Consider the following 27067-nt stretch of genomic DNA (forward strand, 5'->3'; position numbering starts at 1 on the left):
TTACCGACGAGAGATCGCCAACACCAACAATATAATATAAAATTTCAACTAGCAGACCGAGAAATTATTCCTACGTTCAATGAACAAACAATAACGGAGCTTTTTCGCCTTAAAACAACATTCGCAATTCATACAATAACTATTAATACCTTTCAGAGTTTAAGTGGCGTTTCATGATTAAAGCTAGAAAACGGCCCAAACCCAATTAAAACACCTAATTTGCCAAATCCGAATCATCGCACCTTAATTACCAAAATCATTAACAAACCGGACCCCGAACACACAAAAGTGCGTTTGCCGCCTCGTCCACAACACGCATTACAACCAAACTGTCAAACCAAAACGACACCTGCTAATTTACGATATAGTAAATGTCACAGTCAAAGATAAGCGGAAAGTGTGACTTGTAGTGATTTATGGATCAAAACAACAAAGATCAAAGCGTTCGCCGTCGGTTTTTGCCGCAGCAGTTTTGTTTTTGTTTAAACAAAAGTAAAAAAATTTAAATGAACTCGATAACGACGTGAACTTGCGGAAATAGAAACTATCACTCGGAGTGTTGTAGGTTAGTAAGTTACAAAGTCGCGCATGCTTGCTCACGACGTTCCGCAAGTACTTTAAAACGTGGATTACGGATGTCAGTTTAGTTTAATTGCAACAAAGTGAACTCTTAGTTACAATTAATGCAACGAATTGAGAGAAACCAGATTCTGGATTTTTTTCTAAACAATGAAAACTTTACGAGCGATGGTGATTCACTAACTGGAGCGCGATATTACACGTTTAATTATTTCGGTGTAAAAGTAGCGATTTTTGTTCCTGTCGGGGAAATTGAAGCGGCCATAATTTGCGGACATTTTACTTAGGATAACGTTTGTATGTCACCTAATTTTAATCGTAGACCGCACCTCCGGTTAACCAGGTCAGAAGACTGCGGTTTAGAGATGTATTTAAATAAGGCTGAAAAAACTATATTTGCCTGGAGGTGATAAATTTCATTCAGTTGTCGCTCTCAATTTTTCACAGGAACTCGGCGTTCATTAATGGTAGTAGTAATCTGGTTCGTTTCATGGTAATAACGGTATTGTTGGGTAGCCACTATGGGTTGTGTACAAACCATTGTGGTATGTGTCGTGCGGGCACTTTAAATTTGCGCATTCTTTCTAGGCGTCTTTAAACTTATATGTCCACTAGAAACTTCGGTTATTGCATCAGATATTCCACATACTCCATAGAAGCTTGCTACTGGAAACCAGTGTCGGATTGTGCCGCCGGGACACCGGGAAATTTTTTGATACAATTATTTACATTTTTCACATAGCAGAATGTCACAATTACAAATACACATAAAAAACGATATAATTATGTAAATATTAATTAAATAAGGGCATCTTTTTACTTTCAAAGTTAATTTATATGTGTATTACAATTTGTAGACATCATCACAAATTTACAGGAGTAAATATTATTTAAATTTTATAAAATAAGATACTCCTGTACACGTAGTTTATGAACCCGTGTTGAATTTTTATCCTAGACATCCAGATTTCTTAGGTTATCGTAAGCATGGTACGTAGTTAATCAATTTTTTGTTCAAACTCAAATTTTAAAATCAAATTTAAAACCATGGTTTTGAGTATTGTGTTATTCAAAGAATACTATGCATATTAAGAAAAAAAGGAAAAATATAAACCCTGACCACCCATCCCAACTCAATTGTGATTTTTTCTTTAGATTTTTGAATTTTCTTTTGGATTTTCTGAATTTTCTGGATGTTTTTTCGTCTCTTGTTGGATTTTCCATGTTTTCCAGATTTTCTGGATTTTCGAGATTTTCTGGATGTTCCAGATATTCCGGAATTTGTGGATTTTCCAGATTTCCCGGATTTTACAAATTTTCGAATTTTCAAGATTTTCAAATTTTCCAGCTTATTTGGATTTTCTGAATTTTTTCTCGATTTATTAGTTTTTGTTGGAGTTTTTGGGTTTCATTGATGTTTTTAACTTACTGGATTTTTTCGATGTTTGGTTATTTCTGGAATTTTTGAATTTTTTTTAGAATTCTTGATTTTTTTAAGATTTTTGACTATTGTTCCTTTGATTTTCTGAATTTTTTCGTCTTTTGTTGGATTTTTTGGATTATTTGGATTTTTTTTATTTTCCCGTTTTTCAAGATTCTCCATGTTTTCGAGATTTGCCAAGTTTTCTGAATTTTCCACTTTTTCTAGTTTCTCTGGATGTTCCAGGTTTTGCAGATTTTCCAGATTTTGCAGATTTTACGGAATTTGTGGATTTTCCAGATTTCTGAATTTTCTGGATCTTTTCGTGTCTTGTTGGATTTTTGGGATTATTTGGATTTTTTAAATTTTTCGATTCTTCAAGATTTTCCATGTTTTCCAGATTTTCTGGATTTTCCAGATTTTCCGGAATTTGTCGATTTTCCAGATTTCCCAAATTTTCTGGGTTTTGCAGATTTTCTGGATTTTTCAGATTTTACAAATTTTCTAAATTTTCCAGATTTTCAGATTTTCCAACTCATCTGGATTTTCTGGATTTTTTCGATTTATTGGTTTTTGTTGGACGTTTTTGGATTTCATTGATTTTTTAACTTTTTTTTTCGATGTTTGGTTCTTTCTGGAATTTTTGAATTTTTTCTAAAATTTTTGTTTTTTTAAGATTTTTGACTATTGTGCTTTTAATTTTTGGAATTTTTTGGATTTTTTTTTCTGGATTTTCTGGATTTTTTCGTCTATTGTAAGATTTTTCAAGATTTTCCATGATTTCCAGATTTGCCAGATTTTCTGAATTTTGTGAATTTTCCAGATTTTCTGGGTTTTCCAGATTTTTTAGATTTTCTGGACCTTCCAGATTCTCTGGATGTTCTAGGTTTTACAGATTTTGCAGATTTTCGAGATTTTCTGGATTTTCCAGATTTCCCGGAATTTGCGGATTTTCCAGATTTCCCAAATTTTCTGGACTTTCCAAATTTTCGAGATTTTGCTGGACGTTTCAGATTTCTGAATTTTGTGGATTTTTCAGATTCCCAAGATTTTTCAAATTTTCTGAATTGTCTAGATTTTCCAGATTATCTGAATTTTCTGGATTTTTGGTTCTTTTTGAAATTTTTGATTTCTTTTTAGAATTTTTTATTTTTTTAAGATTTTTGATTTTTTCCTTTAGATTTTTGGATTTTTTTTCTGGATTTGTTGGATTTTGTCGTCTTTTGTTGGATTTTTTGGATTATTTGGATTTTTTTTAATTTTCTGGTTTTTCAAGATTTTCCATGATTTCCAGATTTGCCAGATTATTTTAAATTTTGTGAATTTCTCAGATTTTCTGGATTTTCCAGATTTTTTTAAATTTTCTGGACTTTTCAAATTTTCTGGATATCCCAATTTTTCCAGATTTCTGAATATTCTGGACTTTCAAAATTTTCTAGATTTTCCAAATTTTGCAGATTTTTTGGTTTTTCCAGATTTTCTGAATTTTGTGGATTTTCCAGATTTCAAAGATTTTTCAAATTTTCAGAATTTTCCAGATTTTTTGATTTTCCAGATTATCTGGATTTTCTGGATTTTTTCGATTTACTGGTTTTTGTTGGACTTTCTTGGATTTCATTGATTTTAATCTTATTGGATTTTTGGTTCTCTTTGGAATTTTTGATTTTTCCTTTATATTTTTGGATTTTTTTCTGGATTTTCTGGATTTTTTCGTCTTTTGTTGGATTTTTTAGATTATTTGGATTTTTTTTAATTTTCTGGTTTTTCAAGATTTTCCATGATTTTCAGATTTGCCAGATTTTCTGAATTTTGTGAAGTAATCACAGATTTTCTGGATTTTCCAGATTTTTTTAAATTTTCTGGACTTTTCAAATTTTCTGGATATCCCAAATTTTCCAGATTTTCTGAATATTCTGGACTTTCAAAATTTTCTAGATTTTCCAAATTTTGCAGATCTTTTGGTTTTTCCAGATTTTTTAATTTTCCAGATTATCTGGATTTTCTGGATTTTTTCGATTTATTGGTTTTTGTTGGATTTTCTTGGATTTCATTGATTTTTATCTTATTAGATTTTTTTCGATTTTTGGTTCTCTTTGGAATTTTTGATTTTTCCTGTATATTTTTGGATTTTTTTCTGGATTTTCTGGATTTTTTCGTCTTTTGTTGGATTTTTTAGATTATTTGGACTTTTTTTAATTTTCTAGTTTTTCAAGATTTACCATGATTTCCAGATTTGCAAGATTTACTGAAATTTGTCAATTAATACCAGATTTTCTGGATTTTCCAGATTTTTTAAATTTTCTGGACTTTTCAAATTTTCTGGATATTCCAGATTTTCTGAATTTTCCAGGTTTTCGAGATTGTCTGGTTTTCCCAGATTTTGCAGATTTTCTGAATTTTCCAGATTTTCCGAAATTTGTGGATTTTCCAGATTTTCCAAAATTTTCTGGACTTTCCAAATTTACTAGATTTTCCAGATTTTGCAGATTTTCTGAATTTTTCAGATTTTCCAGATTATTTGGATTTTCTGGATTTTTTCGATTTATTGGTTTTTGTTGGATTTTCTTGGATTTCATTGATTTTATCTTTTTGGATTTTTTTCGATGTTTTGGATTTTTTGAATTTTTTTGGAATTTTTGATTTTTTTTAAAGATTGTTTCTTTTTTCTTTCGGATTTTTGGAATTTTTTGGATTTTTTTCTGGATTTTCTGGATTTTTTTTAAATTTCTGGTTTTTCAAGATTTTACATGATTTCCAGATTTCCTAGATTTTTCAAATTTTCTGAATTTTTCAGATTTTCAGATTTTCCAGATTATTTGGATTTTCTGGATTTTCTGGATTTTTTCGATTTATTGGTTTTTGTTGGATTTTCTTGGATTTCATTGATTTTCTTTTTGGATTTTTTTCGATGTTTTGGAATTTTTGAATTTTTTTGGAATTTTTATTTTTTTTTGGAATTTTTGATTTTTTTGAAGATTTATTTTTTTCTTTTGGATTTTTTTCTCTGGATTTTCTGGATTTTTTAAAATTTCTGGTTTTTCAAGATTTTCCATGATTGCCAGATTTGCCAGATTTTCTGAATTTTGTGAATTTTTCCAGATTTTTTAGATTTTCTGCACATTTCAAATTTTCTGGATTTGCCAGATTTTCTGAATTTTCCAGTTTTTCCTGATTTTCCAAATTTTCCGGAATTTGTGGATTTTCCAGATTTCCCAGATTTTCTGGATTTTCCAGATTTTGCAGATTTTCTAGATTTCCTAGATTTTTCAGATTTTCTGGATTTTTTCGACTCTTTGGATTTTGTTGGATTTTTTGGATTTCTTTGATTTTCCATGATTTCCAGATTTGCCAGATTTTGCGAATTTTGTGAATTTTCCAGATTTTTTCGATTTTTCAGATTTTTTATATTTTCTAGATTTTCCAAATTTTGTAGATTTTTTGGATTTTCCATATTTTGTGGAGTTTGTGGATTTTCCTGATTTGCCAGATTTGCCAGATTTTTCAAATTTTCTAAATTTTCCAGATTATCTGTGATTTGCATTAGGCTCCGCCCTTTGGTCTGCCAACGAATGAAAACCTCAGTACTATTTAGATCAGGGTAAGTGGGGCTTAATCTTTGCCTTTAATTTTTTCTTAATAATATACATAGTATTCTTTGAACAACACGATACTCAAAAACATGTGTTTAGTTCCTCCTAGAGAAACCGGGATTTTGCAGTTAAGCTCCGCCCCCTTAACTCACCACGAATAAAAGAAAGTCATCACAATTGAGATGGGGCGGGTGGGCGGGCCTACATTTTTTCATTTATAGCCTTGTGGTGACCGAATTTAAATCAAACTTTTCGCGCTGAAATTAATTAACAGCGGCGCGATCGCATTTGAATAATTTGAATTTAAAAAAAAAAAGAAGGTTCAATCACGAAAAGGAACTCCTTAAACATAGGCAACCAAATATGCATGGAAGGTCTCTTGCACGTAGCGCTTAGAGGTTAGTTTGCATGATGTTTGAGTAGATGGCAGCACGTAGCGCTAGGCTAATTTCAGTTAGAGGGTTGGTAGAAAAACCGCATGGTAGATTCATTACGATAGTGGCGGTGAGAGTGTAACAACGTGGTAAGAACTAGGTTTAAATTAGTTGGTTTGGTAGTTAATAAAACGGGAGGAAGCCTTTGTTTAACGACGATCAAACGTATTTTTCAAAATGATATAGTTGTCCCCAACCCGCGCGGTAAATTCTTGCGCCCTTTTACTCGAAAATTGCAGACTTCCGGTCGGACGCGAACACGTGTTGTGAATCTGTTTCTTTGTTGGTAAATTCACCAATCAAGCTAGTTTTTCTTAATAGTCAGCTAGTGCAAACACAATTTAACAATCAGGATTATTTAAATTAACCATTTGCTAGAAGATTTCATGAAATTCACTTAGTCAGGAAAAACACCTTATGTTTAATTACGAATAGGTCTCTGGATGCATATACGTAAGTGTTACATTATAACACTTCTAAATTCTTCACACAAGATTGCTAATAGTTCATTTACGGCAGTTAAGGCCAGTCCCCACGTTTTCTCAGCGGAATTTTCGCTCTATTTTCAAAATGTAATATCTCCGTTATTAACAGATCTATAGTTTTCAAATTTTAAATATATGTTGTCCATAACTTTCTTTATATAACGCAAGGTCAATTTTGTTAAAAACAGCTTGTGATCATATTATTTTTTTAATTTTAGTGAAATTTTTGCATAACGTATTTTTAAAAATCAATATCTCAATTATTAAATAAAATTTCAGAACACGGTTTTCAACACTGTTTTCAGCTTACAAAACTCCAGAAATCATACGAGACATATCGTCGATTTTATTTTTTAGAAACGATACACAGTTAAAAAAAGCGTATATCATGGAAGTTGCTAACTTTTATTTTTACTATATCTCAGTCCCAACAAATAAAGTCAAAAATCGACCTCGTAGAATTTCTCAAGTTTTGCAAGCTGAAAACAGTGGTGACAACCCCGTTCCAAAATTTCCATAAATAACTGAAATATTACAGGGCGGAGCCTAATTGCAAAATCGATATTTCCTTATAACAATTTTCCATTTTAAAGATGTTTTTTATAATAAATAATAATATTTAAATATTTCTTTAAAAACATGCTTTTGAGTATCGTGATACTATGCATATTAAGAAATAAAGAAAAATATAAACCCCGACCATCCACCCCAACTCAGTTGTGATTTTTCCTTTAGATTTTTGGAATTTTTTGGATTTTATTTTTCTGAATTTTCTGGATTTTTTCGTCTCTTGTTGGATTTTTTGGATTATTTGTTTTTTTTTTAATTTTGTGGTTTTTCAAGATTTTCTGTTTTCCATTTTTCAGATTTTCTGGATTTTGTGTATTTTCCAGATTTCTTGGATTTTCTGTACTTTCCAAATTTTCTGGATTTTGCAGATTTTCTGATTTTCGAGATTTTCTGGATTGTCCAGATTTTCCGGAATTTGTGACTTTCCAGATTTCCCGAATATTCTGGATTTTCCAGATTTTCCGGAATTTTTGGATTTTCCAGATTTCCCAAATTTTCTGGCTTTTCTAGATTTTGTGGATTTTTTAGTAATCCCAGATATTTCAAATTTTCTGAAATTTCCGTATTTTCAGATTATCTGGATTTTCTGGATTTTTCCGATTTATTGGATTTCGTTGGATTTTTTTGATTTCATTAATTTTTTAACTTTTTGGATTTTTTCGATTTTTGATTTTTCAAGATTTTCCATGATTTCCGGATTTTTTAGATTTTCTGGACTTTCCAAATTTTTTTAATTTTCCAGGTTTTCCATATTTTTTTGGATTTTCTGGACTTTCCAAATTTTCTGGATTTTCTAAATTTCCCAGATTTTTCAGATTTTCTGAATTTTTTCGATTCTTTGGATATTTTTTGATTTCTTTGTATTAACTCTTTAAATTTTTACAAGTTTTTGTTTTTTTTTAGAATTTTTGTTTTTTTCCTGGATTTTTTCATCCTTTTGGATTTTTATTAATTTTCTGGTTTTTCAAGATTTTTCATGTTTTCCAGATTTGTTAGATTTTCTGAATTCTGTGAATTTTACAAATTTTGTGAATTTTACAAATTTTCTGAATTTTTCAAATTTTCTGAATTTTCCAGATTTTCTGGAATTTGTGGGTTTTTCAGGTTTCTCAGATTTCTGAATTTTCTATATTTTTTTGGATTTCTTTTTATTTTAAACTTTTAAATTTTTTGTTTTTTTTTAGAATTTTTGTTTTTTTCCTGAATTTTTCGGATTATCTGTTTTTTTTTAATTTCCTGGTTTTTCTAGATTTTCCATGTTTTCCAGATTTGCCAGATTTTTTAAATTTTGTGAATTTTCCACATTTTCTAGATTTTCCAGATTTTTTAGATTTTCTGGACTTTTCAAATTTTCCGAATTTTCCAGATTTTCTTAATTTTCCATATCCTCTGGATTTTCGAGATTTTGCAGATTTTTTGGATATCCCAGATTTTTCAAATTTTCTACATTTTCCAAATTTTCCGGATTTTCAGAAATTTTTCGATTCTTTGCATTTTGTTGGCTTTTTTGGATCTGATTTTTCCGTTATATTTTTGGAATTTTTGGATTTTTTTTTCTGGATTTTCTGGATTTTTTTTACTTTTGTTGGATTTTTTGAGTAATTTAGAATTGTCTAATTTTCTGGATTTTCAAGATTTTCCACATTTGCCAGATTTTTCGAATTTTGTGATTTTTCCGGATTTTTTAGATTTTCTGGACTTTCCAAATTTTCCAGATTTTCTTAATTTTCCATATCCTCTGGATTTTCGAGATTTTGCAGATTTTTTGGATATCCCAGATTTTTCAAATTTTCTGAATTTTCAAAATTTTCCAGATTTGCCAGATTCTTCATATTTTCTGAATTTTCCGGATTTTCAGAATTTTTTCGATTCTTTGGATTTTGTTGACTTTTTTGGATCTTTGATTTTTCCGTTAGATTTTTGGAATTTTTAAATTTTTTTTTCTGGATTTTCTGGATTTTTTTTAGTACTTTTGTTTACATTTTTTTAATTTTCTGAATTTTCAAGATTTTCCAGATTTGCCAGATTTTTCGAATTTGGTGATTTTTCCACATTTTCTGGATTTTCCAGATGTTTTAGATTTTCTGGGCTTTCCAAATTTTCCGAATTCTCCAGATTTTCTTAATTTTCCAGATCCTCTAGATTTTCCACATTTTGTAGATTTTCTGGTCATCCCAGATTTTTCAAATTTTCTGAATTTTCCAGATTTTCCAGATTTTTCATATTTTTTGAATTTTCCAAATTTTCCGGATTTTCTGAATTTTTTCGATTCTCTGGATTTTGTTGGCGTTTTTGGATCTTTGATTTTTCCGTTAGATTTTGGAATTTTTGGATTTTTTTTCTGGATATTCTGGATTTTTTTGTCTTTTGTTGAATTTTTTGAGTAATTAAGATTTTTTTTTTAATTTGTGATTTTTCCAGATTTTCTGGATTTTCCAAAATTTTTAGATTTTCTGGACTTTCCAAATTTTCCGAATTTGCCAGATTTTCTTAATTTTCCAGATCCAGATCCTCTGGATTTTCCAGAATTTGCAGATTTTCTGGATATCCCAAGTTTTTCAAATTTTCTGAATTTTCCAGATTTTCCAGATTTGACAGATTCTTCATATTTTCTGAATTTTCTGCATTTTCCAAATTTTCCGGATTTTCTTAATTTTTTTAATTCTTTGGATTTTGTTGGCTTATTTTGGATCTTTGATTTTCCCGTTAGATTTTTGGAATTTTTGGATTTTTTTCTGGATTTTCCGGATTTTTTTGTCTTTTTGGATTTTTTGAGTTATTTAGATATTTTTAATTTTAAGGTTTTTCAAGATTTTCCAGATTTTCTAAATTTTCCAGATTTTCCAGATTCTCTGGAATTTCGGGATTTTCTGGATTTTCCAGATGTCGCAAATATTCTGGATTTTCGAGACTTTCTGGATTTTTTTGGATTTCATTTCATTTTCTTAACTTTTTAGATTTTTTTTCGATTGTTTAGAATTTTTGATTTCTTATTAGGTTTTTTATTTTTATCTTTGAATTTTCCAAATTTTCTGGATTTTCCAGATTTTCTGAATTTTGTGGATTTTGCAATTTTCTGGATTTTCTAGATTTTTTGGCTTTTCCAGATTTTCTGGATTTCGTGGATTTTCCAGATTTTCAGATTGTCATTTTCTGGATCTTTTCGATTTTTTCGATTCTTTGGATTTTGTTGGATTTTTTGGATTTCTTTGATTTTGTTTTACTTTTTAAATCTTTTTCAATTTTTTTTTGGAATTTTAAAATTTTTTTCAGAATTTTTGATTTTTTCCTTTAGATTTTTGGAATTATTTTTAATTTTCTGGTTTTTCAAAAGTTTCCATGTTTCCCAGATTTGCCAGATGTTTTCTGAATTTTGTGAATTTTCCACATTTTGCAGAATTTTCCAGATTTTCTGGATTTTCGAGTTTTTCTGGATTTCTCAGATTTTTCATACTTTCTGAATTTTCCACATTTTCCAGACTTTTCGGATTTTTTTAAATTTATTTGATTTTTTAAAATTTGTTTTCATCTTTTGTTGGGTTATTTGGATTTTTTTTTTAATTTTCTAGTTTTTCAAGATTTTCCATGATTTCTAAATTTGCCAGTTAATTCCGAATTTGGTGAATTTTCCAGATTTTCTCGATTTAACAGATTATTTAGATTTTCTGGACCATCCAAATTTTTTGGATTTTCTGGATTTTCCAGATTTTGTGGATTTTCCAGATTTCCCAGATTTTTCAAATTTTCTAAATTTTCCAGATTATCTGTGATTTGCATTAGGCTCCGCCCTTTGGTCTGCCAACGAATGAAAACTTCAGTACTATTTAGATCAGGGTAGGTGGGGCTTAATCTTTGCCTTTAATTTTTTCTTAATAATATACATAGTATTTTTTGAACAACACGATACTCAAAAACATGATGTGTTTAATTGCTTCTAGAGAAACCGGGATTTTGCAGTTAAGCTCCGCCCCCTTAACTCACGACGAATAAAAGAAAGTCATCACAATTGAGATAGGGCGGGTGGGCGGGCCTACATTTTTTCATTTATAGCCTCTAAAAAATGATGACTTAAAAACCCTACGATAGTAGATGTTCAGTCAAAATTCGTGGTTTTTTTCAGTACTCATTGAAAAAAAAAGCTTTCGTATTTTTTTTAAATTTTAATCTCAAGGAAACCCAAAAAATGACATTACAAATGTCAGTTGTATTGTGATGTCCCCCACAATTTTTATGAACTGTCATTTAAAAATATGTAGATGGCGTTGCGCTCTGACGTTGCGTAACATTTTTTCTAATTTTTGTTGCTTTCAAACATTCATACTTAATTGTACCGTGGTTTTCCCAAACCTGCATTTCCACCCAAATAAATCGATTGTAACTTATTTGAAAACTGAACTCAGCCCAGGACCTTTCCATTTCAAACCACGCGCAATTGGCACCACTTCTTTGACATTTGACATAACACTGACGTCACTGACATTTATATTATGCCAATACCGTGTCCGTGCAAATCCTTCCTCAGGTCCTAAAATTCGGCCCTAAAAGCTCGCGTAACTGCAATGTTGCCGTTACCACGAACAATGTAATATAAAACCCACGTTTGACTAGTTTTACGCGTCACGACAGCACAACTTCGTAACTGTGATGTTGACGAGGTAAGCCTAGAACACCCATGAACACTTAACTGATAATGCGCTTCAGGAAGGCCGGATGAAAGCGAATTAATTTGGAAGGCGTCCGTCAACTCGAAGCAAAATAGGTAAACGTAAAAGAAAATTTAGCACCCGAGCCACCATGACCCGACCCCCAAACGAACAAACGCCCACCGTCAAACTCGTCGTCGTCGGAGACGGCGGCGTCGGAAAAAGCGCAATCACGATACAGTTTTTCCAGAGACTGTTTGTCACAGACTATGACCCTACAATCGAAGATAGCTACCTGCAACATGTGGAAGTAGACGGGCAGTGCTGTATTTTAGATGGTAGTTATGGTTGCTCTCCGTATCACTCAGTTTTTTAATGATTGTTGTTTCAGTTTTGGACACAGCCGGACAAGAGGAATTTAGCGCGATGCGGGAGCAGTACATGCGGAAAGGGGACGGTTTTCTGTTGGTTTATTCTGTGACAGACAAAAACAGCTATGAAAACATAGTAAACTTTCACACTCAGATACTCAGAGTCAAAGATAGAGACACTTATCCCATGCTACTGGTTGCTAATAAGGTGGATCTTGTCCATCTGCGCAAAATCACGGAAGAACAAGGCCGGGAGCTTGCTCACAAGTTGGGAATACCTTACATCGAGACAAGTGCTAAAGATCCTCCAGTCAATATTGATGCAACTTTTCACGAGGTACTCACGCCACCTCGATTACACTTATCTTGATCATTGTATTTTTGTTTTCAGGTGGTGCGAATCATCCGAAATCAGCCGCAGCCCGACGACGACAAACAGAAAAAGAAAAAGCTTGCAAAACTTGGAAAGTGCGTCATCATTTAAAATTAATTTTTTATGTATGTTACTGGCCTATACACTGTATATTACAGCTTTAAAATCAAGTGTTCAATGTAATGCATATAATGTAATTTTACACGAGAGTATGGAAAGCGCATGTGGTGCTGTTCCACGTTCTTTGTGAATATGTGCGTATACATAATTTTATTTTAAAACAAAGTAGGATAAGTTTAATCTTTGTTATGAAAGTAATATTTTCAAAGGACCAAAACTGCTCATTTTCTTAAATTGCTCTCAATTCACGACCTAAAATGGCACTAAATTGTTTAGTCGTTTTTAAAAACCAAAGGTAAAGACAATATTGTGATAATTCAATTTATGTAGGTTAAGTGTAAGTGTTGATTTTTTGTCCTAAAAGAACCGCTTTTGTTCTATCAGTTTTGCTTTTATATATTAACTAACATATAATATGTAATGTCTCTGAATGTATTTCTAGTTTTCTTTGTGTGTTAACTATATTGTAAATGGACGATTGTCAAAAACGCGTCACTCAGACGCAACGTATTAAATTGATCTCTAATTAAACTTGAAGCCAAAATTTAGTTTTACGTTCTTAAATTGCGATTTGAGAATCGTCCATGAATCTTTGTTTGAGTACTTACTACGGGTTGTACGATCGTCTTGACGAAATTATAAAAGCAAAATTAAACCTATAAAATTTTTATTAGACGTTTGTAATTTAAATCACAGCAAAAGTTGGAGCTAGTAACATGTCAGTGCAATTGATTACAGCAACAACTTTTGTGACTAAATAAAGTTAAAATAAATTTGTATAACGATAAATTTGTTGGTTCATTTCTAGGTTCAAGTCACTAAATCTGAATCATGAGATGGACATTCGCAACTGATGTTACCAATCTGTGATGATAATGTTTATTGAAATTTCATTTGTTTGTTTTTACTCACTCAAACCGAGTAATTTATTGTTCAGTGTAGTAGGACTTAGTACCTAGGTCTCAATGTTAGCGTGTTAAAGTGTATTTTATGTTTGATTTTTTTACCCATGACACGTTTACAGGGGTAACTATGTAAAAAGAGATAATACAGCATTTGAAATTAAAATTTTCGTGTCTGAATTCCTTTGTTTTTTTTTTTTTGAAGTGGGTAAGCAACAATTTATTTTTAATTTTTGGAAATAATTCATAGCCACAAGTTTAATTTTTCGCTTAGCGAATTTTATTGTTTTTTTTATGGCAACAGACAGACCTATTTTTTCGTACTCTAGGGGTCATGAAACGTCGAGAAAACGTTAAAGGGGAGAGTCGACCGACGGACTCGAAAATCAATGAGAAATCAAAATTTAAAAATCGAAAAAACTAAAAATTTTAAAAATTGGAAAACTGATCCACTTAAAAATCATTAAACTGCAAAATCAAAAATTTAAAGATCAAAATGTTGAAAATTGAAAAACCGAGAAATCAAAAACCCCAAAATTTAATATAAAATATCGAAAAACTGAAAAACCCGAAAATTCAAGAATCGAAAAACTGAAAATTCGACAAATTTAAGGATTCCAAAACTAAAATGACGAAAAATCGGAAAATTGAAAAGTCGAAAAAACCAAACATCGGAAAATTAATAAATTTAAACATTGAGAAACGAAATATCAAAAGATCGAGAAATCGAAAAATGGAAAAGTGGAAAGATCGAAATCTCGATGATCGAAAAATTGAAAAACTGTAGAAACTGAAAAATCTACAACCGAGAAGTCGAAGACTAGAAATATCGAACAATCGAAACATCAAAAAATTGAAAAAGTAAAATATGAAAAAATTGAAAAATTCTCAAAATTGAAATGTTGAAAATTGAGAATTCACAAACTTGAAAAATCGAAAAAACGAAATATTTTTTAAATTGAAAAACCAAGTTGTCAAGAACTCGAAAAATAGAAAAATCGAGAAATCGAAAAAGTCGAAAAATTGAAGCATCGAAAAGTTGAAAAACTGGGAGATTGAGAAACGAAACAACAAAAAATCGAAAAACCAAAAAATCGAAAAGCGAGTGGAGTCGAAAAACCGAAAAATGGAAAAATTGAAATATGGATAAATCGAGAAATCGAAAAACAGAAACATCGGAAAATTGAAAAATCGGAAAATCAGAATTTTAAAATTGAAAAGCCAAAATGTCAAGGACTCGAATCGAAAATTCGTAAAATTGAATAACTGAAAAGTCGAAAGATGTGAAAATTTAAAAAATCGAAAAACTGAAAAATCAATAAACTAAAAAATCAAAAATTGAAAAATTCGAAGAATCGAAAAATTGAAAAATCGAAAATTGGAAAATTCGAAGAATTGGAAAAATTGAAAAATCGAAAAAACTAAACATCGGAAAATTAAAAAATTCAAACATTGAGAAACGAAACATCAAAAGATCGAGAAATCGAAAAATGGAAACATTGAAATCTCGATGATCGAAAAAATTGAAACATCCAAAAACTGAAAAATTGAAAAATCAGAACTTTAAAAATTGAAAAATTTTAGAAACTGAAAAATCTAAAACCGAGAAGTTGAAAACTAGAAATATCGAACAATCGAAACATCAAAAAATTGAAAAAGTAAAATATGAAAAAATTGAAAAATCCCGAAAGCTGACAAATTCTCAAAATTGAAATGTTGAAAATTGAGAACTCACAAACTTGAAAAATCGAAAAGACGAAATATTTTTTAAATTGAAAAACCAAGTTGTCAAGGACTCGTAAAATAGAAAAATCCAGAAATTGAAAAATCAATAAACTGGAAAATCAAAAATTTAAAAATTGAAAGAAGCGAAAAATCGAAAAATCTAAAATTTAAGAATCGAAAAGCAGAAAAATTGCAAAACCGAGAAATCAAAAACCCGAAATTTAAGATTTCTAAAAATTGAAAAACCGGAAAATTGAAAAACCGGAAAATTCAAGAATCGAATAACTGAAAAATCGAGAAATTTAAAAGTTCCAAAACAAGTGACGTAAAACTGGGAAATCAAAAAATTCGAAAATCGAAAAGTCGAAAAATTTAAGCATCGAAAAGTTGAAAAACTGGGAGATTGAGGAACGAAACAAAAAAATATGGATAAATCGAGAAATCGAAAAACAGAAACATCATGTCAAGGACTCGAATCGAAAACTCGTAAAATTGAATAATTGAAAAGTCGAAAGATGTGAAAATTTAAAAAATCGAAAAACTGAAAAATTGGAAGAATCCAAAAATTGAAAAATCGAAAAAATGATCACTAAAAAATCGAAATCGGAAAAGTCAAAAAATCGAAAGATCGAGTAAACGAACATCTAAATATGGAAAAATTGAAGAATGAATAAACTGAAAAATCAAAAATTTAAAAATTGGAAGACTTGAAAAATTGCAAAACCGAAAAATCAAAAACTCACAATTCAAAATATCGAAAAATTGAAAAATCGGAAAATTCGTTAATCGAATAACTGAAAAATCGAGAAATTTAAAAATTACAAAACAAATGACGAAAAACCGAGAAATCGAAAATCGAATGGAGTGGAAAAACCGAAAATGGAAAGTTCGAAATCTGGATAAATCGAGAAATCGAAAAATAGAAACATTGGAAAACTGAAAATTCGAAAAATCAGAATTTTAAAATTGAAAAACTAAGATGTCAAGGACTCGAATCGAAAACTCGTTAAATTGAATAATTGAAAGGTTGAAAGATGTGAAAATTTAAAATATCGAAAAATTGAAAAATTCGAAGAATCGAAAAATTCGAAGAATTGGAAAAACTGAAAAATCGAAAGATGATACACTAAAAATCAAAATCGGAAAAGTCAAACAATCGAAAGATCGAGGAAACGAACATCTAAATATCGAAAAACTAAAAAATCCAGAAATTGAAAAATCAATAACCGGAGAATTAAAAATGTAAAAATTGGAAGAAGTGGAAAATCGAAACATCGAGAAATCAAAAAATCTAAAGTTTAAAAATCGAAAAGTCGAAAAATTGAAAAACCGACAAATCAAAAACCCGAAATTTAAAATATCGAATAATTGAAAAATCGGAAAATTCAATAAGCGAATAACTGAAAAATCGAGAAATTTAAAAATTCCAAAACAAATGACAAAAAAATTGGAACTCGAAAAATTGGAAAGTCGAAAAGTCGAAAAACTCAAACATCGAAATGTTGAAAAACTGAAACATTGAGAAACGAAACATCAAAAGATCGGAAAACCGACAAACTGAGAAACCGAAAAATGGAAAAATGATCGAAATCTGGATAAATTGAAAATTCTAAAAATCGGAATTTCATAAATTGAAAAATTGTAAAAATTGATAAATGTAAATCCGAATAGTCGTAAGCTAGAAAGATCGAACAATCGAAACTGCAAAAAATCTAAAAATTGAATTATATAAACATTTGAAAAATCCAGATTTTGAAAAATTCCCAAAACTGAAATGTTGAAAAATTAAGAATTAATCAAAAACTTGCAAGATCGAAAAGACGAAATATTTTTTAAATTGAAAAACCAAGATGTCAAGGTCTCGAATCGAAAACTCGTAAAATTGAATAATTCGAAGAATTGAAAAATCGAAATCGGAAAAATCAAAAAATCGAAAGATGAAGCAAACGAACATCTAATTATGGAAACATTGAAAAATCCAGAAATTGAAAAATCATAAACTGGAGAATCAAAAATTTAAAAATTGGAAGAAGTGAAAAATCGAAAAATCGATAAATCAAAAAATCTAAAGTTTAAAAATTGAAAAGTCGAAAAATTGAAAAACCGAGAAATCAAAAACCCGAAACTTAAAATATCGAAAAATTGAAAAATTGGAAAATTCAAGAATCATAAAACTGATCAATATTTAAATTTAAAAAATTCCAATACAAAAAAATTGTGAAATCGAAAAATTAGGAAATCGAAGTCTAAAAATCGAAAATCGAAAAATTAAAAACCTGAAACATAAAGAAACGAAAGATCAAAAGATCGAGAAACCGAGAAATCGAAAAGTCGAATGGAGTCGATAAATCGAAAAATTGAGAAATTGAAAAATGGGAAAATAGAAAGATCAAAATCTGGATAAATCGATATATTGAAACATCGGAAAACAGAAAAATCGAAAAATCAGAATTTCGAAAATTGAAAACACGTAAAATTGAATAATTGAAAATTCGAAAGATGTGAAAATTTAAAAAATCGAAAAACGGAAAAATCGATAGACTGCAGAATCAAAAACTTAAAAATTGGAAGAAGTGAAAAATCGAAAAATTTAGAAATCGAGAAACCAAAAAATCTAAAATTAAAAAATCGAAAAGTTGAAAAATTGAAAAACCGAGAAATCAAAATTCCGAAATTTAAAATATCGAAAAATAGAAAAATCAAAAATGGGAAAATTAAGAAAATTAAGGAATCGAAGAAACGAAAAGTAAAAAATCGATAATTTCAAGAATCGATGTGATGCTGTTCCACGTTCTTTGTGAATATGTGCGTATACCTACATAATTTTATTTTAAAACAAAGTAGGATAAGTTTAATCTTTGTTATGAAAGTAATATTTTCAAAGGACCAAAACTGCTCATTTTCTTAAATTGCTCTCAATTCACGACCTAAAATGGCACTAAATTGTTTAGTCGTTTTTAAAAACCAAAGGTAAAGACAATATTGTGATAATTCAATTTATGTAGGTTAAGTGTAAGTGTTGATTTTTTGTCCTAAAAAAACTGCTTTTGTTGTATCAGTTTTGCTTTTATATATTAACTAACATATAATATGTAATGTCTCTGAATGTATTTCTAGTTTTCTTTGTGTGTTAACTATATTGTAAATGGACGATTGTCAAAAACGCGTCACGTACGAGTAAAAAATACTCAGACGCAACGTATTAAATTGATCTCTAATTAAACTTGAAGCCAAAATTTAGTTTTACGTTCTTAAATTGCGATTTGAGAATCGTCCATGAATCTTTGTTTGAGTACTTACTACGGGTTGTACGATCGTCTTGACGAAATTATAAAAGCAAAATTAAACCTATAAAATTTTTATTAGACGTTTGTAATTTAAATCACAACAAAAGTTGGAGCTAGTAACATGTCAGTGCAATTGATTACAGCGACAACTTTTGTGACTAAATAAAGTTAAAATAAATTTGTATAACGATAAATTTGTTGGTTCATTTCTAGGTTCAAGTCACTAAATCTGAATCATGAGATGGACATTCGCAACTGATGTTACCAATCTGTGATGATAATGTTTATTGAAATTTCATTTGTTTGTTTTTACTCACTCAAACCGAGTAATTTATTGTTCAGTGTAGTAGGACTTAGTACCTAGGTCTCAATGTTAGCGTGTTGAAAGTGTATTTTATGTTTGATTTTTTTACCCATGACACGTTTACAGGGGTAACTATGTAAAAAGAGATAATACAGCATTTGAAATTAAAATTTTCGTGTCTGAATTCCTTTGTTTTTTTTTTTTTTTGAAGTGGGTAAGCAACAATTTATTTTTAATTTTTGGAAATAATTCATAGCCACAAGTTTAATTTTTCGCTTAGCGAATTTTATTGTTTTTTTTATGGCAACAGACAGACCTATTTTTTCGTACTCTAGGGGTCATGAAACGTCGAGAAAACGTTAAAGGGGAGAGTCGACCGACGGACTCGAAAATCAATGAGAAATCAAAATTTAAAAATCGAAAAAACTAAAAATTTTAAAAATTGGAAAACTGATCCACTTAAAAATCATTAAACTGCAAAATCAAAAATTTAAAGATCAAAATGTTGAAAATTGAAAAACCGAGAAATCAAAAACCCCAAAATTTAATATAAAATATCGAAAAACTGAAAAACCCGAAAATTCAAGAATCGAAAAACTGAAAATTCGACAAATTTAAGGATTCCAAAACTAAAATGACGAAAAATCGGAAAATTGAAAAGTCGAAAAAACCAAACATCGGAAAATTAATAAATTTAAACATTGAGAAACGAAACATCAAAAGATCGAGAAATCGAAAAATGGAAAAGTGGAAAGATCGAAATCTCGATGATCGAAAAATTGAAAAACTGTAGAAACTGAAAAATCTAAAACCGAGAAGTCAAAGACTAGAAATATCGAACAATCGAAACATCAAAAAATTGAAAAAGTAAAATATGAAAAAATTGAAAAATCCAGAAATTGAAAAATTCTCAAAATTGAAATGTTGAAAATTGAGAATTCACAAACTTGATAAATCGAAAAAACGAAATATTTTTTAAATTGAAAAACCAAGTTGTCAAGAACTCGAAAAATAGAAAAATCGAGAAATCGAAAATTTCGAAAATCGAAAAGCCGAAAAATTGAAGCATCGAAAAGTTGAAAAACTGGGAGATTGAGAAACGAAACAACAAAAAATCGAAAAACCAAAAAATCGAAAGTCGAGTGGAGTCGAAAAACCTAAAAATGGAAAAATTGAAATATGGATAAATCGAGAAATCGAAAAACAGAAACATCGGAAAATTGAAAAATCGGAAAATCAGAATTTTAAAATTGAAAAGCCAAAATGTCAAGGACTCGAATCGAAAATTCGTAAAATTGAATAACTGAAAAGTCGAAAGATGTGAAAATTTAAAAAATCGAAAAACTGAAAAATCAATAAACTAAAAAATCAAAAATTGAAAAATTCGAAGAATCGAAAAATTGAAAAATCGAAAATTGGAAAATTCGAAGAATTGGAAAAATTGAAAAATCGAAAAAACTAAACATCGGAAAATTAAAAAATTCAAACATTGAGAAACGAAACATCAAAAGATCGAGAAATCGAAAAATGGAAACATTGAAATCTCGATGATCGAAAAAATTGAAACATCCAAAAACTGAAAAATTGAAAAATCAGAACTTTAAAAATTGAAAAATTTTAGAAACTGAAAAATCTAAAACCGAGAAGTTGAAAACTAGAAATATCGAACAATCGAAACATCAAAAAATTGAAAAAGTAAAATATGAAAAAATTGAAAAATCCCGAAAGCTGACAAATTCTCAAAATTGAAATGTTGAAAATTGAGAACTCACAAACTTGAAAAATCGAAAAGACGAAATATTTTTTAAATTGAAAAACCGAGTTGTCAAGGACTCGTAAAATAGAAAAATCCAGAAATTGAAAAATCAATAAACTGGAAAATCAAAAATTTAAAAATTGGAAGAAGCGAAAAATCGAAAAATCTAAAATTTAAAAATCGAAAAGCAGAAAAATTGCAAAACCGAGAAATCAAAAACCCGAAATTTAAGATTTCTAAAAATTGAAAAACCGGAAAATTCAAGAATCGAATAACTGAAAAATCGAGAAATTTAAAAGTTCCAAAACAAGTGACGTAAAACTGGGAAATCAAAAAATTCGAAAATCGAAAAGTCGAAAAATTTAAGCATCGAAAAGTTGAAAAACTGGGAGATTGAGGAACGAAACAAAAAAATATGGATAAATCGAGAAATCGAAAAACAGAAACATCGGCAAACTGAAAAATCGGAAAATCAGAATTTTAAACTTGAAAAACCAAAATGTCAAGGACTCGAATCGAAAACTCGTACAAGTGAATAATTGAAAAATCGAAATCGGAAAAGTCGAAAAATTGAAAAATCAATAAACTGGATATTAAAAATTTAAAAATTGGAAGAAGTGAAATATCAAAAAATCGAGAAATAAAAAAATCAAAAAATCTTAAATTTAAAAATTAAAAAGCAAAAAATTGCAAAACCGAGAAATCAAAAACCCGAAATTTAAAATATCGAAAAATTGAAAAATCCAGAAATTTAAAAATTCCAAAACAAATGACAAAAAACTGGGGAATCGAAAAATTGGAAAATCGAAAAGCCGAAAAATTGAAGCATCGAAAAGTAGAAAAACTGAGACAATGAGAAACGAATCAACAAAAAATCGAAAAACCGAGAAATCGAAAATCGAGTGGAGTCGAAAAATAGAAACATAGGAAAACTGAAAAATCGAAAAATCAGAATTTTAAAATTGAAAAACCAAGATGTCAAGGACTCGAATCGAAAACTCGTAAAATTGAATAATTGAAAAGTCGAAAGATGTGAAAATTTAAAAAATCGAAAAACTGAAAAATCAATAAACTAAAAAATCAAAAATTGAAAAATTCGAAGAATCGAAAACTTGAAAAATCGAAAATTGAAAAATTCGAAGAATTGGAAAAATTGAAAAATCGAAAAAATAGTACACCAAAAAATCAAAATCGGAAAAGTCAAAAAATCGAGCAAACGAACATCTAAATATCGAAAAATTGAAAAATCCAGAAATTGGAGAATCAAAAATTTAAAAATCGAAAAGCAGAAAAATTTAAAGGCCAAGAAATCAAAAGCCCGAAATTTAAAATATCCAAGAATTGAAAAATAAAAAAATTCAAGAATCGAATAACTGAAAAGTCCAGAAATTTAAAATTCCAAAACAAATGACGAAAAATTGGAAAATCGGAAAGTCGAAAAACTGAAACATCGAAATGTTGAAAAACTGAAACGTTGAGACGAAACATCAAAAGATCAGAAAACCGAGAAATCGAAAAATCGAGTGGAGTCGAAAAACTGAGAAACCGAAAAATGGGAAGGATCGAAATTGGATAACTCAGAAATCGAGAAATTTAAATATCGGAAAACTGAAAATCGAAAAATCATAACTTTATAAATTGAAAAATTGTAAAAATTGATAAATGTAAAACCGAAAAATTGGAAACTAGAAAGATCGAGCAATCGAAACTGCAAAAAATCCAAAAACTAAAATATAAACATTTGAAAAAGTCATATTTTGAAAAATTCTGAAAATTGAAATGTTGAAAAATTGAAAAATCATAAACTGGAGAATCAAAAATTTAAAAATTGGAAGAAGTGAAATATCGAAAAAGCGAGAAATCAAAAGTCCGAAATTTAAAATATCGGAAAATTCAAGAATCAAAAAACTGATAAATCTTTAAATTTAAAAATTCCAAAAGAAATGGCGAAAAATTGGAAAATCGAAAAGTTGAAAAATTGAAACATCCAAAAACTGAAAAAGTAAAACATTGAAAAATGAAACATCTCGAGATCGGAAAACCGAGAAATCGAAAAACCGAAAAACTGAGAAACCGAAAAATGGAAAAATGGAAACATCAAAATATGGATAAATTGAAAATTAGAAAAATTAGAATTTTATAAATTGAAAAATTGTACCGAAAAGTCGAAAACTAGAAAGAACGAGTAATCGAAACTGCAAAAAATCTAAAAACTAAAATATAACCAATTAAAAAATCCAGATTTTGAAAAATTTTCAAAATTGAAATGTTGAAAAATTAAGAAATCAAAAACTTGCAAAATCGAAAACTCGTAAAATTGAATAACTGAAAATTTAAAAAATCGATAAACTGAAAAATCAAAAATTTGAAAAATTCGAAGAATTGAAAAATTGAAAAATCGAAAAATGATCACCAAAAAATCGAAATCGGAAAAGTCTAAAAATCGAAAGATCGAGCAAACGAACATCTAAATATGGAAAAATTGAAAAATCCAGAAATGAAAAAATCATAAACTGGAGAATCAAACATTTAAAAATTGGAAGAAGTGAAAAATCTAAAAATCGAGAAATCAAAAACCCGTAATTTAAAATATCAAAAATTGAAAATCGGAAAATTTAAAAATCACAAAACTGATAAATTTTTAAATTTAAAAATTCCAAAACAAATGAAAAAAAAATTGGAAAATCGAAAAATTGAAACAACAAAAAATTGAAAAACTGAAACATTGAAAAACGAAACATTAAAAGATCAGAAAACAGAGAAATCGAAAAAGCGAAAAACTGAGAAACTGAAAAATGGAAAGGTCAAAATCTGGATAAATTGAAAATTAGAAAAATCGGAATTTTATAAATTGAAAAATTGTAAAAATTGATAAATACATATAAAACCGAAAAGTCGAAAACTAGAAAGATCGAGCAATCGAAACTGCAAACAATCTAAAAACTGAAATATAAACCATTAAAAAATCCAGATTTTGAAAAATTCTCAAAATTGAAACGTTATTGAAAAATTAAGAAATCAAAAACTTGCAAAATCGAAAAGACGAAATATTTTTAAAATTGAAAAACCAAGATGTCGAGGACTCGAATCGAAAACTCGTAAAATTGAATAATTCGAAGAATTGAAAATTTTAAAAAACGAAATCGGAAAAGTCAAAAAATCGAAAGATGAAGCAAACGAACAATCTAATTATGGAAACATTGAAAAATCCAGAAATTGAAAAATCATAAACTGGAGAATCAAAAATTTAAAAATTGGAAGAAGTGAAAAATCGACAAATCGATAAATCAAAAAATCCAAAGTTTGAAAATCGAAAAATCGAAAAATTGAAAAACCGAGGAATCAAAAACCCGAAACTTAAAATATCGAAAAATTGGAACTTTCAAGAAACAAAACTGATCAATCTTTAAATTTAAAAAATTCAAAAAAAAAATTGTGAAATCGAAAAATTGGGAAATCGAAGTCAAAAAATCGAAACATCGAAAAATTACAAACCTGAAACATAAAGAAACGAAACATCAAAAGATCGAGAAACCGAGAAATCGAAAAGTCGAATGAAGTCGATAAACCGAAAAATTGAGAAATTGAAAAATGGGAAAATAGAAAGATCAAAATCTGGATCAATCGATATACTGAAACATCGGAAAACTGAAAAATCTAAAAATCAGAATTTCAAAAATTGAAAACCCGTAAAATTGAATAATTGAAAATTCGAAAGATGTGAAAATTTAAAAAATCGAAAAACGGAAAAATCGATAAAGTAAAAAATCAAAAATTTAAAAATTCGAAGAATCGAAAAATTGAAAATCCAGAAATTAAAAAATCAATAAACTGCAGAATCAAAAACTTAAAAATTGGAAGAAGTGAAAAATCGAAAAATCCAGAAATCGAGAAACCAAAAAATCTAAAATTTAAAAATCGAAAAGTTGAAAAATTGAAAAACCGAGAAATCAAAAATCCGCAATTTAAAATATCGGAAAATTGATAAATCGGAAAATTCAAGAATCAAAAAAACTGATAAATCTACATTTAAAAATTCCAATACAAATGAAAAATTGGAAAATCGAAAAGTTGAAAAATTGAAAAATGGAAAGATCAAAATCTGGATAAAATGAAAATTCGAAAAATCGGAATTTTATAAATTGCACAATTGTAAAAATTGATAATTGTAAAACCAAAAAGTCGAAAACTAGAAATATCGAGCAATCGAAACTGCAAAAAATCTAAAAACTAAATATAAACAATTGAAAAATCCAGATTTTCAAAAATTCTCAAAATTGAAATGTTGAAAAATTAAGAAATCAAAAACTTGCAAAATCGAAAAGACGAAATATTTTTTAAAATTGGAAAACCAAGATGTCAAGGACTCGAATCGAAAACTCGCAAAATTGAAAAATTGAAAATCAAAAAATCGATAAACTGAAAAATCAAAAATCAAAAAATTCGAAGAATTGAAAAATTGAAATCGCAAAAGTCGAAAAATCGAAATATCGGGCAAACGAACATCTAAATATGGAAAAATTGAAAAATCCAGGTATTGAAAAATCATAAACTGGAGAATCAAAAATTTAAAAATTGGCAGAAATGAAAAATCCAAAAATCGAGAAATCAAAAAATCTAAAGTTTAAAAATTGAAAAGTCGGAAAATTCAAGAATCAAAAAACTGATGTTGAAATGTTGAAAAACTGAAACATCGAAAATTTGAAAAACGGAAACATTGAAAAACGAAACATCAAAAGATCGGAAAACCGAGAAATCGAAAAATCGAGTGTAGTCGAAAAACCGGAAAACTGAGAAACCGAAAAATGGAAAGATCGAAATCTGGATAAATTGAAAATTGGAAACATCAAAATTTTATAAAATTGAAAAATTGTAAAAATTGATACATGCAAAGCCGAAAAGTCGTAAACTAGAAACATCGAGCAATCGAAACTGCAAAAAATCTAAAAACTAAAATATAAACAATTGAAAAATCCAGATTTTCAAAAATTCTCAAAATTGAAATGTTGAAAAATTAAAAATCAAGTTTCGAAAAATTGAAAAATCGAAAAAATGATACACTAAAAAATCGAAATCGGAAAAGTCGGAAAATCGAAAGATCGAGCAAACGAACATCTAAATATAGAAAAATTAAAAAATCCAGAAATTGAAAAATCACAAACTGGAAAATTAAAAATTTAAAATTTGGAAGAAATGAAAAGTCGGAAATTCGAGAATCAAAAAAACTGATAAATCTTTAAATTTAAAAATTCCAAAACAAATGACGAAAAATTGGGAAATCGAAAAATTGGAAAATCGAAAAGTCGAAAAATTAAAAACTTGAAAAATTGAGAAATCGAAAAATTGAAAGATCGGAAAACTGAAAAATCGAAAAGTCGCAACTTCAAAAATTGAAAACTCGTAAAATTGAATAATCGAAAAGTCGAAAGATGTGAAAAGTTAAAAAACGAAAAACTAAAAAATCCATAAACTGAAAAATCAAAAATTAAAAAATTCAAAGAATCGAAAAATTGAAACATCGAAAAAATGAGAAATCAATAAAATTTAAAATCAAAAAGTAAAAAATTGGAAGAAGTGGAAAAGTCGAAAAATTAAAAAATTAACCGAGAAATAAAAAATCTGAAATTTAAAATATCGAAAAATTGGAAAACCGCAAAATTCAAGAATCGAAAAACTGATAAATTGTTAAATTTAAAAATTCCAAAACAAATGACGAAAAATTGGAAAATCGAAAAGTCGAAAAACTGAAACATCGAAAAGTCGAAAAATTGAAATATCGAAAAATTAAAAAGCTGAAACATTGAGAAACGAAACATCAAAAGATTGAAAAACCGATAAATCGGAAAGTCCAACGGAGTCGAAAAGCCGAAAAATTGAGAAATCGAAAGATGGAGAAATAGAAAGATCAAAATCTCGATAAACCGAGAAATTGAAAATCGAGAAGTTGAAAAACTAAGAAATCAAAAACTTGAGAAATCGAAAAATGTGAATATTTAAAAAAATGGTCGAAAGTTACTTCGACAGAACTTCCCTCGCTTCTTTGAAAAATTAAACAAAATAGATTTTGCGAATTTGTATTCAATTAAAAAAATACAAGAGTATGCTGTTTTATAAAATTTAGGATCACTCGGCCGATAAGCACTGATGTTACACGTCCTGTCAAAACAACCTTCCACAATTTTTTTACTAGCTTTGTTTTTCTTGGTACCGTCATCAAAATTCCAAAAACAAGAAAATTTTTGCCAGCAAAACTTTGTAAATCTCCCGGTGCACCCCAAGTCCTCAATCCGACACTGCTCCTTATGACCACTTCTATGTCGTGAGAAATAACCGCAACTAGAAATAAACATTCAACCATGACATAATACGTCCCATTGTTATTCATTACCCTACGGTATGTACCACCACACTTCCGCTTAGAAAACAACTACCAGCAACATTCTATCGATTGTGATAGTACAAATAAAAGACCCAACTAAAAAATTCCATCACCCCTTACCTCATCTAT

General features: G+C 28.8%; 1 protein-coding gene across 1 annotated transcript; it reads left to right on the forward strand.

Annotated features, from left to right (window-relative positions):
- The first annotated feature begins 11524 nt into the window (after positions 1-11524).
- Positions 11525-13667, forward strand: LOC135136403 (ras-related protein M-Ras-like). Its single transcript, XM_064065655.1, has 4 exons — positions 11525-11733; positions 11780-12059; positions 12113-12429; positions 12484-13667. The coding sequence occupies exons 2-4, from the start codon at positions 11873-11875 to the stop codon at positions 12574-12576; spliced, it is 597 nt and encodes a 198-aa protein (XP_063921725.1). The 5' UTR covers positions 11525-11733; positions 11780-11872; the 3' UTR covers positions 12577-13667.
- The last annotated feature ends 13400 nt before the right edge of the window (positions 13668-27067 follow it).

The sequence above is a fragment of the Zophobas morio genome, unplaced genomic scaffold, assembly GCF_036711695.1.
Source record: "Zophobas morio isolate AGI-343-1 ecotype UQ-CSIRO unplaced genomic scaffold, CSIRO_AGI_Zmor_V1 ptg000026l, whole genome shotgun sequence".
NCBI classification, from domain to species: Eukaryota; Metazoa; Arthropoda; class Insecta; order Coleoptera; family Tenebrionidae; genus Zophobas; species Zophobas morio.